Here is a 13804-nt window from a genome sequence, read left to right as displayed (position 1 = left end):
GGCCTCTCCTATCTGCTTTGTATTTGGAACCATTGGCCCAATGTATTAGACAATCAAAAATAATTCACAGTTCATATTGTGTCTCAGGGTTCTTTGGGTCAGTGTATCTCACCTGTGTCAATTAGTTTGTCAGGTCCAATTAAAGTAAAAAGTACATAAGAAGGGCGTTCCTCATTATCAAGCAGATCAAGCAATATGGGAAGAAGAAGGATCTCTCTAGTGCCTGGGACAACGTATGAAAAGCTTAGATATTTCATGAAAACTCTGAAAAAGATTTGTCGCTGATTCGGAAAACACAGGTGTTTGTGCAAAAGGCAAAATGAGGACGGTTTCTGCCAAATACAATATATGAAGAGAGCAGCTGCTAAAATGCCAGTACAAAGCAGTGAACAGGTATTTGAAGCTGCTGGAGCCTCTGGAGTCCAAAGATCATGAAGGAGTAGATCCTCCAGAGGCTGCAGTTCTGCAGAAAGCCTCTGATGGGCCCTTAGCCAAAGCTCACAAGCAGAAACGGCTCCAGTGGCCCCGAAGTACATGAAGACAGTCTTGTTCACTGATGAGTGCCATGCAACCCTGGATGGTCCAGATGAATGGTCCAGACGGATGGTCCAGATGGACGGTCCAGATGGACGGTCCAGATGGACGGTCCGGATGGACGGTCCAGACGGATGATCCAGATGGACGGTCCAGATGGACGGTCCAGACGGACGGTCCGGATGGACGGTCCAGACGGATGATCCAGATGGACGGTCCAGATGGATGGTCCAGATGGACGGTCCAGACGGACGGTCCGGATGGACGGTCCAGACGGATGATCCAGATGGACTGTCCAGACGGATGGTCCAGATAGATGGTCCAGACGGATGGTCCAGACGGATGGTCCAGATGGACGGTCCAGATGGATGGTCCAGATGGATGGTCCAGATGAATGGTCCAGATGGACGGAGGTGGACGGTCCAGATGGACGGTCCAGATGAATGGTCCAGACGGATGGTCCAGACGGACGGTCCAGATGGACGGTCCAGATGGACGGTCCAGATGAATGGTCCAGACGGATGGTCCAGACGGACGGTCCAGATGGACGGTCCAGATGGACGGTCCAGATGGACGGAGGTGGACGGTTGGTGGACGGCCACATCTTTTTTTCTGTGGCCACTTTTCTTTGGACAGGCAGTGCATTATATAATGTTAACTACACTTTAGTAAAAAATAGTAGTTATATGTATTTTAAGCCACAAGGTTAATAGATATATTTGTAATATGTTTGTAATTTCCTCTGAGATGTGTCTATTAAAAGTGAGGTTAGTTAACATATGTCGACCTCAAGAGAACAGAAGTTCTACATAGACTAAAAAGCCGCACAGGAAACCAGTGCATAGCGGACTTGTTGGTCACATGAACATTGGACATTTTACATATATCAATCGATTTTATATCATAGTTTAGTTTAGTTGTGGTTTAGTTCCCTCATTCTGCACTTGGTGAATGGACAGAACATGAACAACACACATTTCATTTGTGGCGACCTTTATTTCACATTTATGAAGCATGCGCACATGACACAGTTTTATTATTGCGACTTGTATACGTTTTATTACATGTATATAAAATAATACGGTTTTCTATAGAAAAGCACATTCATGTCCTAATGGCTCAGCTTTATATTGCACTTCCACGGCTCGTTCCCTTCACAGTCTCACGCCGTCTTAAACTACAGCCAACCCAGGGAAGACTTTCAGATTAGTGGACATGCCTTTCTATTGCCCAAAAAACATGTCAATCTTCCACCCTCTTTATTTGATAAACTAATTAAACAATAGTATTTTATAATTAAATATAATACAAATGAAATAATTATTACATTCAGTCACCAAATTAGTGGTGCTCTCTGAAACATAGTGATAAACATGATTGTCATTGCCAGGCCCATGATAGAGTCCATGACCCCGCCCCTTTACCCCGCCCCTTTACCCCACCCCCACTCACAGTTGAACCAGACTGGGACCAGGGCCAGCGAAGTGAGATTTCAAACTTTGGCATTTGGCTCAGTAGAGTCCCACATTCAGCTTTATTACAGAGAAACAAACAGGACTGTTGGTGTTAAGACAGTATCTTGATTTTTAGAGAACATCCTCTGTGAACCGTGCAAAAGGTCAGACCTGTGAAGCAGCCTGAAGATCTGTAACCAAAGTACAACAGAAAGGTCAGTGACATGTTATAGAAGGCCTTTGATTCAGTTGTCTCACCTTTAAACCTTTCAGCTGTCCTCTCGTCTTCCTCCTCATCTGTGGCCACCTCCATCTCCTCGTCGCTGGCGTCCTGCAGCTCCTGGCTCTGCCAGCGCACGGTGCACACCTTCTGTAGAGGGTCACTCACATCAGACTCAAGACACAAAACAGAAAAGAGTGACTTGTGTTTGGAGGTGTTACGTTTCTGGGAGCTGCTGCTCTAGTCGAGCCTGTTGAAACACTGAGCAGATGACGCATCTGCTGCTCGAGGTGAGCGCGCTCCCTCTCGCTCTGTTTGAACCTACGCTCAGCATCACGAAGCCGCAGCAGCTCGTCCTGGAGCAGGCTGTGCTGCCTCTGCAGAAGGGCCAGCTCTCCGATGGCCCCCGCCTCTGGACTGTCCCCGTCTCTCCGACAGCGCCACTCCTCCTCAGGCTGCAGGAGCAGTTCCAGGATGGAGTCCTGTTTGATCACAGCCCCCTGCACAAATGTGGGAGGATTGTCAGCTTAATACTCACTACAAAAGCTTCAGGTGCTAAAAAGGACACATATTCTGGGCTGGACTGCAGTATCACAGTGTCAAAGACAGTAAACCATGCTGCCAAAGACCACAGAACATAATGTACCCCTATGTCATATGCAGGTTTGAAATAAGTAATAACTAACCCCTGAGTACACCTGTAGTAGAATTGAGCCAGGGCCCTTTAACATCAGGGTATACTTCAGCCTACTGCACTGGGGCACGGACGACACAATTTTGTACAAGAAATAGGAACAGTTTTGTTGCTGTGCAGTTGCTTCCTGGAGTCTACCATCACAGATCCTTACATTACATTACATTACATTACATTACAGATCCTTGAGGTGGTTCATGGTTCCTCACAGTCATTAGGCCAGAGAGAGAAAGAGAGAGAAAGAAAGCTCTCATCCTCATGGTTAATGTGGAAATATGAATATTCAGCTGGGACTTTTTAGCTACATTTTGGAATCTATTATTTAAAAAAAAACAAAGAAGAAACAAATTGATGAATAAATCATCTTTTGTCAAGAATTAATCTGTGCGCCTTTGTGTTCAAGGCAAGGCAAGTTTATTTGTAGAGCACATTTCATACACAAGGCAATTCAAAGTGCTTCACAGCAGGAAAAATGCATTCAAATCACAAAGAAATTACAGAAACAGAAATACAATAAAATTAACTAAATTAAAAATTATCAATCCAACTGATTGTCTAAACTAATAATCATCACAAACAAAAGAGAAGAGTGCAAAGAAAAATCCTTTCAGTCATATGCGCAGCTAAACAAAACTGTTTTTAGCTTAGATTTGAACATTGTCAGAGTAGAAGCCTGTCTCACATCTTCAGGAAGAATGTTCCAGATTTTAGCTGCATAAAACTGAAACGCAGATTCCCCATGTTTAGTCCTGACCCTGGCACCAGCAGGAGGCCGGTCCATGTTTAGTCCTGACTCTGGCACCAGCAGGAGGACAGTCCATGTTTAGTCCTGACTCTGGCACCAGCAGGAGGACAGTCCATGTTTAGTCCTGACTCTGGCACCAGCAGGAGGCCGGCCCCTGAGGTCCTCAGTCTGAGATGGTTCATATGGCACTAACATATCCAAGATGTACTTTGGTGCTAGGCCATGGAGAGACTTGTACACAAGCAGAGCTGCTTTAAAGTCTCTTCTCTGAGCCACAGGGGGCAGTGCAGAGACCTGAGAACAGGACTAATGTGCTCATACTTCCTGGTTCTAGTCAGGACTAATGTGATGGTACTTCCTGGTTCTGGTCAGGACTAATGTGATGGTACTTCCTGGTTCTGGTCAGGACTAATGTGCTCATACTTCCTGGTTCTAGTCAGGACTAATGTGATGGTACTTCCTGGTTCTGGTCAGGACTAATGTGATGGTACTTCCTGGTTCTGGTCAGGACTAATGTGATGGTACTTCCTGGTTCTAGTCAGGACCCGAGCAGCAGCGTTCTGGATGTACTGCAGCTGTTTTACAACTCGTTTGGAGAGACCAGTGAGCAGGCCGTTACAGTCTAATCTACTGGAGACAAACACATGGATAAGTCTCTCTAAATCTGGTTTTGACACTATATTTTTGATTTTGGCAATGTTTTTTAGATGGTAAAAAGCTGCTGATGTTATTGATTTGACGTGGCTATTAAAGTTCAAGTCTGAGTCCATTATTACCCCCAGATTTCTAATTTGGTTTGTAGGTTTTAGAGCGAGACTCTGGAGGTGACCGCTAACACTTTCTCTTTGTTTCTGTGGGCCAAAAACGATTATTTCAGTCTTGTCTGAGTTCAGCTGGAGAAAGTTGTTTTGCATCCACAAACTGATCTGTTGGATGCAGTGACAGAGTGAATCTACTGGTCCATAGTCACCTGCCGATAGTGAAACATAGATCTGAGTGTCGTCTGCATAATTGTGATAGGACACATTTTCACTGCGTATCAACTGACCCAACGGCAGCATGTAGAGGTTGAACAGAAGGGGACCCAGGACTGACCCTTAAGGCACTCCACAGGTCAGGGTCATGTGGTCTGAGACACAGCTACCAATTTCAACAAAGTACTTCCTGTCTTCCAGATAGGACCTTAACCAGTTAGGGCGGGGCCAGTGATGCCCACCCAGTCCTCTAGTCTCTGTAAGAGGATCCCATGATCGACAGTGTCAAAAGCAGCATCAGATCTAACAGAATTAAGACTGAGGCTTTGCCCGTGTCAGTGTTCAGGCGGATGTCATTTGTCACCTTGACAAGAGCAGTCTCAGTGCTGTGATGAGGTCTAAAACCTGACTGAAAAACATCAAATGAGTTGTTTATTAAGAGGAAATCTGTGAGCTGTTGGTAAACAACCTTTTCAAGGACTTTGCCCCAAAATGGCAGATTAGAGATGGGCCGGTAATGACTCAGTACTGCGGCATCAAGACTGCTCTTCTTTAGGAGAGGCTTTATGACCGCAGTTTTCAAAGACATTGGGAATGTTCCAGATTGAAGCGACATGTTAACTATGTGAGTGAATGGTGCATGTTTTTTCTATATAGTCCTTTGCCCATTATTGTCCAGGTTTCCATTTGTTTATCAGTTAAAGTTAATTATAATATTCTTGTATAACACACCAGGCCCAGAATACGCCGCAGTCGGCGCGCACATCTCTGCTCAGAGGCCTGGCACCGCGGGTCATTGTACGCTCCGGGACCATCCGCTCCCGTGGCTCTGCTGCTGCCTGCCCCAAGCAGAGATGTGCTGTGTGGACCTGGTCTCGGTTTAGTACACCGGGAAAATGCCCCCAGACACACTCCGTTCTCCAGGGGTGAAAGCAAGAAACCAAGGCTGTATTTCAATATTATTTTTTTTCAATTTTGGGAAAAAATGTAAAAGCGTAAAAATAAACCGTTTATTGTAATTCGTCCAGTGAATTCAAATGAAAAACTATTTTTTTCAAAATATTTAGTTTTTTTAATTTGAAAATCCATTGAACAAATCATACATGGATTCATGTTCTTTCTGCTGTTTCACTTGTCTCTTCCTCTGTGAACCTCTCACTTCTGTCTCTGCCTGGACATGAGGCCATGACTAGAGAAATCACCTGCACAGGAGGTGCTTTTGAACGCCGCAGTTTATCAATCATAAGTTCAAACACAATCACCACATGAACCTGCAGCCCAGAGTCTGACCTGCAGAGCGTGGACTGACCTGCAGAGCGTGGACTGACCTGCAGAGTGTGGTCTGAGAGCGTGGTCTGACCTGCAGAGCGTGGTCTGACCTGCAGAGCGTGGTCTGACCTGCAGAGCGTGGACTGACCTGCAGAGCGTGGTCTGACCTGCAGAGCGTGGTCTGACCTGCAGAGCGTGGACTGACCTGCAGAGCCTGGACTGACCTGCAGAGCGTGGTCTGACCTGCAGAGCGTCGTCTGACCTGCAGAGCGTGGACTGACCTGCAGAGCGTGGTCTGAGAGCGTGGTCTGACCTGCAGAGCGTGGTCTGACCTGCAGAGCGTGGACTGACCTGCAGAGCGTGGTCTGAGAGCGTGGTCTGACCTGCAGAGCGTGGTCTGACCTGCAGAGCGTGGTCTGACCTGCAGAGCGTGGACTGACCTGCAGAGCGTGGTCTGACCTGCAGAGCGTGGACTGACCTGCAGAGCCTGGACTGACCTGCAGAGCGTGGACTGACCTGCAGAGCGTGGAGGCCCGTGCTGAGACTCAGCATCCTCTGGCAGATCTCCTGGCAAAACAAGGACAACATTGAACCATGATGTCAGTATTGTTTCATTTACAGTTTCTAAGTCTCACGCAGAACATGCACTTTCATACACTTTCCCTCACGAGGAACTGAAAACAGGAAGTAATCTTGGGACCTTTAACAGTACTTTGACTTGACCGCTCCGGATCCTTGTGTGTTGACAATAGTCTTGCTGCTTCACTACAGTTACAACTAGAGCGTCTCATCATCATAATCTTATCCACGGGTTCTCATTGAAGTGCTCAAAAAGATGTGTTATTTGAGTTACTTAACCTGAAAATATCAATACTTGACGTAACCGTTGCTTTCTAGTCTTTAGCAACACACAGATGACAGATCCTGATCTCAGAGGAGAGTATCGACCGAGTACCAACCACTGTCTGACTGACTCCAGAAGTTCCACACAGATTGAACTGTGATCAATTATGTTAGAAGTGTCCAAAGTACTGCAATGGTACTGTGTTCGCCCAGCCCACACAGGAGAGTGTTACCCAGCTCACCTTGTGCACGTGAGGCCCATTCAGAGACACTTCCACATTACCTGAGGAAGAGAAAGAGCCAGCATTAGCACAGCCTCCTCCACGTGCACTGTCCATGTGTGCAAACTCCACTAGAAGAGTTACATAGTGCACCTTTCAGTTAGTTATATAGTGCACCTTTCAGTTAGTTATATAGTGCACCTTTCAGTTAGTTACATAGTGCACCTATCAGTTAGTTACATAGTGCACCTTTCAGTTAGTTACATAGTGCACCTTTCAGTTAGTTATATAGTGCACCTTTCAGTTAGTTACATAGTGCACCTATCAGTTAGTTACATAGTGCACCTTTCAGTTAGTTACATAGTGCACCTTTCAGTTAGTTATATAGTGCACCTTTCAGTTAGTTACATAGTGCACCTTTCAGTTAGTTACATAGTGCACCTTTCAGTTAGTTACATAGTGCACCTTTCAGTTAGTTACATAGTGCACCTTTCAGTTAGTTACATAGTGCACCTTTCAGTTAGTTACACAGTGCACCTTTCAGTTAGTTACATGGTGCACCTTTCAGTTAGTTATATAGTTAGTTACATAGTTAGTTACATAGTTAGTTACATAGTTAGTTACATAGTGCACCTTTCAGTTAGTTACATAGTGCACCTTTCAGTTAGTTACATAGTGCACCTTTCAGTTAGTTACATAGTGCACCTTTCAGTTAGTTACATAGTGCACCTTTCAGTTAGTTACATAGTGCACCTTTCAGTTAGTTACATAGTGCACCTTTCAGTGAACAGACTGATCCATAACAGAGAGGATGGGCTAATGAAATACACATTGTGCTTAATAAACTTTTAGCTGGTATTCAAGTAACAAAAGAGTTATTCTGTGTAGTCCCAGGACAAAAGTACTAATAGTGATGGGCTGATCCAATACCAAAGTATTGATATATTGATACCAAGATATTTTTGTCAGAGGATTAAAATGGTCATTGCTTTGTTTGATTTCTTGATTATAATAACTCCTCATTTGCAAAGCTTGTGAAAGTCCTGTTTCTAGCAAAAGGATTTCTTCAACACATCAAATATTTCTTTTTTGTTGTTGTAATAAAATCTGGTAAAAAAGATCTGTGCTATTATGGGTTTGATTTGCTCTTTCCAGGTCGTAAGCACATATTTTACCCAGGGATTTTACAATGTTTGTCATCTGCCAGTAAGGCCTATACAGGAACCTACCACCACATTACTCTCCATATAGTATTATTCTGGGTCACACCCGCACAGCAATGTAAAACCACAAGCACCTTTTTCTTCTGATCGTTGTAGAGTTTTGAATCATGAGGTTTTTTGCCTTGGATAACAAATCTTGAGATGTATTTATTCCATTCATCAAACAGTGAGGATAGAAATTGGAAAGGTCTGGAATATACATAAGGATCAGGGGAAAACATTCATTTTTATAGTTTCAATCCTTTGAGTCCATTTTATTTTTTATAGTAGAGAACAAAGGGGTTTACATAGTCTCTGTTAATAGATCTTTATGGAGGACTACACCCAAATACAAATATTCATTTGCATCATTATTAAATAGGACAGATGGGGAAGCCAATTGAGAGCATTTCAGTTTTTTGTACATTTAATTTGTATCCAAATATTGGACCAATATTTTGAAGAAAATGCGTCACATTTGGAAACTTCTGGTTTGGTGAAATGTAATAGAATCTCATCAATTGTAAGAAAACAGGAGGGGGGACCGAGCACAGCCCTGTCTCACCCTCTTTCCAGAGTCAGTGCGTCTGTCATGAGACGAGTTTTTATAATTTATTTGTCTATTTGAAATTTGTTTAGCACTTTCAATAAATAAGGCCAGATAAGAGAGTTTTTTTTGATTTTTTTACTATTTCCTTTGAGGTCAGGTTATTCATTTCTCTTCTTATCTAACTTCCATTAGCATTGAGCGCCCGTGCATGTCCCCCCCCCCCCCAAACATCTCCCAGCCTCCTCCTGGAACCAAACCAAACCAAAAAGAAAAGAAAAGAAAAGATCACATCTACTTAACACTTTCCTAACTTTAAGTGCTTTACATGAAGGAACCACTCATTCACACACCAGTGCAGACACCAGGGGGCGACGCGGGTTAAGTGTCAAGAACACAACGGCAGTATTCACCAGAGGCAGCTGCGATCGCACCGCCAACCTGTGGACCAGTCATGTGATCGCCGTGCCAACCGCCGACCTTTAGATCAGAAGATGAGCACTCTACCACGGAGCTACTGCCGCCCAGAGAGCTCCATACATGACCTCCCCAGACCTTCACGCTCCTCTGCCGCCGCCCACATCTGGTGCCGCCGCCCACATCTAGTGCCGCCGCCCACATCTGGTGCCGCCGCCGCCCACATCTAGTGCCGCCGCCCACATCTGGTGCCGCCGCCCACATCTGGTGCCGTCGCCCACATCTGGTGCCGCCGCCCACATCTGGTGCCGCCTCCCACATCTGGTGCCGTCGCCCACATCTGGTGCCGCCGCCCACATCTGGTGCCGCCTCCCACATCTGGTGCCGCCGCCCACATCTGGTGCGGCCGCCCACATCTGGTGCCGCCGCCCACATCTTGTGCCGCCGCCCACATCTGGTGCCGCCGCCCACATCTGGTGCCTCCGCCCACATCTGGTGCCGCCTCCCACATCTGGTGCCGCCGCCCACATCTGGTGCCGCCGCCCACATCTGGTGCCGCCGCCCACATCTTGTGCCGCCGCCCACGTCTGGTGCCGTCGCCCACATCTGGTGCCGCCGCCCACATCTGGTGCCGCCTCCCACATCTGGTGCCGCCGCCCACATCTGGTGCGGCCGCCCACATCTGGTGCCGCCGCCCACATCTTGTGCCGCCGCCCACATCTGGTGCCGCCGCCCACATCTGGTGCCGCCGCCCACATCTGGTGCCGCCGCCGCCCACATCTGGTGCCGCCGCCCACATCTGGTGCCGCCGCCGCCCACATCTGGTGCCGCCGCCCACATCTGGTGCCGCCGCCCACATCTGGTGCCGCCGCCCACATCTGGTGCCGTCGCCCACATCTGGTGCCGTCGCCCACATCTGGTGCCGCCACCCACATCTGGTGCCGCCGCCCACATCTGGTGCCGCCGCCCACATCTGGTGCCTCCGCCCACATCTGGTGCCGCCGCCCACATCTAGTGCCGCCGCCCACATCTGGTGCCGCCGCCGCCCACATCTAGTGCCGCCGCCCACATCTGGTGCCGCCGCCGCCCACATCTAGTGCCGCCGCCCACATCTAGTGCCGCCGCCCACATCTGGTGCCGCCGCCGCCCACATCTAGTGCCGCCGCCCACATCTGGTGCCGCCGCCGCCCACATCTAGTGCCGCCGCCCACATCTGGTGCGGCCGCCCACATCTGGTGCCGCCGCCCACATCTTGTGCCGCCGCCCACATCTGGTGCCGACGCCCACATCTGGTGCCGCCGCCCACATCTGGTGCCGCCGCCGCCCACATCTGGTGCCGCCGCCCACATCTGGTGCCGCCGCCGCCCACATCTGGTGCCGCCGCCCACATCTGGTGCCGCCGCCCACATCTGGTGCCGCCGCCCACATCTGGTGCCGTCGCCCACATCTGGTGCCGCCGCCCACATCTGGTGCCGTCGCCCACATCTGGTGCCGCCGCCCACATCTAGTGCCGCCGCCCACATCTGGTGCCGCCGCCCACATCTGGTGCCTCCGCCCACATCTGGTGCCGCCGCCCACATCTAGTGCCGCCGCCCACATCTGGTGCCGCCGCCCACATCTAGTGCCGCCGCCCACATCTGGTGCCGCCGCCGCCCACATCTAGTGCCGCCGCCCACATCTGGTGCCGCCGCCGCCCACATCTAGTGCCGCCGCCCACATCTAGTGCCGCCGCCCACATCTGGTGCCGCCGCCGCCCACATCTAGTGCCGCCGCCCACATCTGGTGCCGCCGCCCACATCTGGTGCCGCCGCCCACATCTGGTGCCGCCGCCCACATCTGGTGCCGCCGCCGCCCACATCTGGTGCCGCCGCCCACATCTGGTGCCGCCGCCGCCCACATCTGGTGCCGCCGCCCACATCTGGTGCCGCCGCCCACATCTGGTGCCGCCGCCCACATCTGGTGCCGTCGCCCACATCTGGTGCCGTCGCCCACATCTGGTGCCGCCACCCACATCTAGTGCCGCCGCCCACATCTGGTGCCGCCGCCCACATCTGGTGCCTCCGCCCACATCTGGTGCCGCCGCCCACATCTAGTGCCGCCGCCCACATCTGGTGCCGCCGCCGCCCACATCTAGTGCCGCCGCCCACATCTGGTGCCGCCGCCGCCCACATCTAGTGCCGCCGCCCACATCTAGTGCCGCCGCCCACATCTGGTGCCGCCGCCGCCCACATCTAGTGCCGCCGCCCACATCTGGTGCCGCCGCCGCCCACATCTAGTGCCGCCGCCCACATCTGGTGCCGCCTCCCACATCTGGTGCCGTCGCCCACATCTGGTGCCGTCGCCCACATCTGGTGCCGCCACCCACATCTAGTGCCGCCGCCCACATCTGGTGCCGCCGCCCACATCTGGTGCCTCCGCCCACATCTGGTGCCGCCGCCCACATCTAGTGCCGCCGCCCACATCTGGTGCCGCCGCCGCCCACATCTAGTGCCGCCGCCCACATCTGGTGCCGCCGCCGCCCACATCTAGTGCCGCCGCCCACATCTGGTGCCGCCTCCCACATCTGGTGCCGCCGCCCACATCTGGTGCCGCCGCCCACATCTGGTGCCGCCGCCCACATCTTGTGCCGCCGCCCACATCTGGTGCCGCCGCCCACATCTGGTGCCGCCGCCCACATCTGGTGCCGCCGCCGCCCACATCTGGTGCCGCCGCCCACATCTGGTGCCGCCGCCGCCCACATCTGGTGCCGCCGCCCACATCTGGTGCCGCCGCCCACATCTGGTGCCGCCGCCCACATCTGGTGCCGCCGCCCACATCTGGTGCCGCCGCCCACATCTGGTGCCGCCGCCCACATCTGGTGCCGCCGCCGCCCACATCTGGTGCCGCCGCCCACATCTGGTGCCGCCGCCCACATCTGGTGCCGCCGCCCACATCTGGTGCCGCCGCCCACATCTGGTGCCGCCGCCCACATCTGGTGCCGCCACCCACATCTAGTGCCGCCGCCCACATCTGGTGCCGCCGCCCACATCTGGTGCCTCCGCCCACATCTGGTGCCGCCGCCCACATCTAGTGCCGCCGCCCACATCTGGTGCCGCCGCCGCCCACATCTAGTGCCGCCGCCCACATCTGGTGCCGCCGCCCACATCTGGTGCCGCCGCCCACATCTGGTGCCGCCGCCCACATCTAGTGCCGTCGCCCACATCTGGTGCCGCCGCCCACATCTGGTGCCGCCGCCCACATCTGGTGCCGCCGCCCACATCTGGTGCCGCCGCCCACATCTGGTGCCGCCGCCCACATCTGGTGCCGCCGCCCACATCTGGTGCCGCCGCCGCCCACATCTAGTGCCGCCGCCCACATCTGGTGCCGCCGCCCACATCTGGTGCCGTCGCCCACATCTGGTGCCGCCGCCCACATCTGGTGCCGCCTCCCACATCTGGTGCCGTCGCCCACATCTGGTGCGGCCGCCCACATCTGGTGCCGCCTCCCACATCTGGTGCCGCCGCCCACATCTGGTGCGGCCGCCCACATCTGGTGCCGCCGCCCACATCTTGTGCCGCCGCCCACATCTGGTGCCGCCGCCCACATCTGGTGCCGCCGCCCACATCTGGTGCCGCCGCCGCCCACATCTGGTGCCGCCGCCCACATCTGGTGCCGCCGCCGCCCACATCTGGTGCCGCCGCCCACATCTGGTGCCGCCGCCCACATCTGGTGCCGCCGCCCACATCTGGTGCCGTCGCCCACATCTGGTGCCGCCGCCCACATCTGGTGCCGTCGCCCACATCTGGTGCCGCCGCCCACATCTAGTGCCGCCGCCCACATCTGGTGCCGCCGCCCACATCTGGTGCCTCCGCCCACATCTGGTGCCGCCGCCCACATCTAGTGCCGCCGCCCACATCTGGTGCCGCCGCCCACATCTGGTGCCTCCGCCCACATCTGGTGCCGCCGCCCACATCTAGTGCCGTCGCCCACATCTGGTGCCGCCGCCCACATCTAGTGCCGCCGCCCACATCTGGTGCCGCCGCCCACATCTGGTGCCTCCGCCCACATCTGGTGCCGCCGCCCACATCTAGTGCCGCCGCCCACATCTGGTGCCGCCGCCGCCCACATCTGGTGCCGCCGCCCACATCTGGTGCCGCCGCCCACATCTGGTGCCGCCGCCCACATCTGGTGCCGCTCCCCACATGTAACTTGACACAGTGTATGTACAAAACGGATCTCAACTATGGGTCAAATCAATAACTCAAATGTACGAAGCAGATCATTTTGTTCCAAAGCATGTATGTAAATACCATCTTCAATTTGGCAACATTATCATCATTAACATAATTGTTCTGGCAATACAAATTAAAATAAATAAATCACGCAACAATCAGTACCCTCTTCAAAAACACAGAAATGTATTATTATGTAACCATTACTTGAATTCACAGACATATGATAAAATAAAACAACAAAGATCCCTCTCAGAAAGACAGAGACATGTGGAGGGACAGAGTGCGTAGACAATAGACACCAAAGCCATAACTCATTCTAAAATCTATTTGTATTTAGACATTAATCACGTGTTGGCACTGGGTGTTTTTTTGTTGGTCAGTCGACCAAAACTTCATGGGCGAAGAACACCCACTTTGGTATTGAAGGTCCTTTAACAGCCTTCATGACGCTCTCCTCCACATGAACCCTC

General features: G+C 52.2%; 1 protein-coding gene across 1 annotated transcript in view; it reads right to left on the bottom strand.

Moving 5' to 3' along the window:
* Nucleotides 1–1980: 1980 nt before the first annotated feature.
* LOC140361581 (rho guanine nucleotide exchange factor 2-like) overlaps nucleotides 1981–13804 on the bottom strand; it is a 52928-nt gene continuing 41104 nt past the window's right edge. The window contains exons 18-22 of the mRNA XM_072447302.1: nucleotides 6976–7016; nucleotides 6407–6457; nucleotides 2430–2708; nucleotides 2247–2358; nucleotides 1981–2179 (exon numbers count right to left, since the gene is read on the bottom strand). Of these exons, the coding sequence (XP_072303403.1) occupies nucleotides 2154–2179; nucleotides 2247–2358; nucleotides 2430–2708; nucleotides 6407–6457; nucleotides 6976–7016 (509 nt within the window). The 3' untranslated portion in view covers nucleotides 1981–2153. The remainder of the gene's footprint in view (nucleotides 2180–2246; nucleotides 2359–2429; nucleotides 2709–6406; nucleotides 6458–6975; nucleotides 7017–13804) is intronic.

The sequence above is a fragment of the Eucyclogobius newberryi genome, unplaced genomic scaffold (genome assembly GCF_026437365.1).
Source record: "Eucyclogobius newberryi isolate DKJ021-1_F unplaced genomic scaffold, fEucNew1.0.hap1 SCAF_16, whole genome shotgun sequence".
NCBI classification, from domain to species: Eukaryota; Metazoa; Chordata; class Actinopteri; order Gobiiformes; family Gobiidae; genus Eucyclogobius; species Eucyclogobius newberryi.
This window is presented reverse-complemented; position numbering and strand designations above follow the sequence as displayed.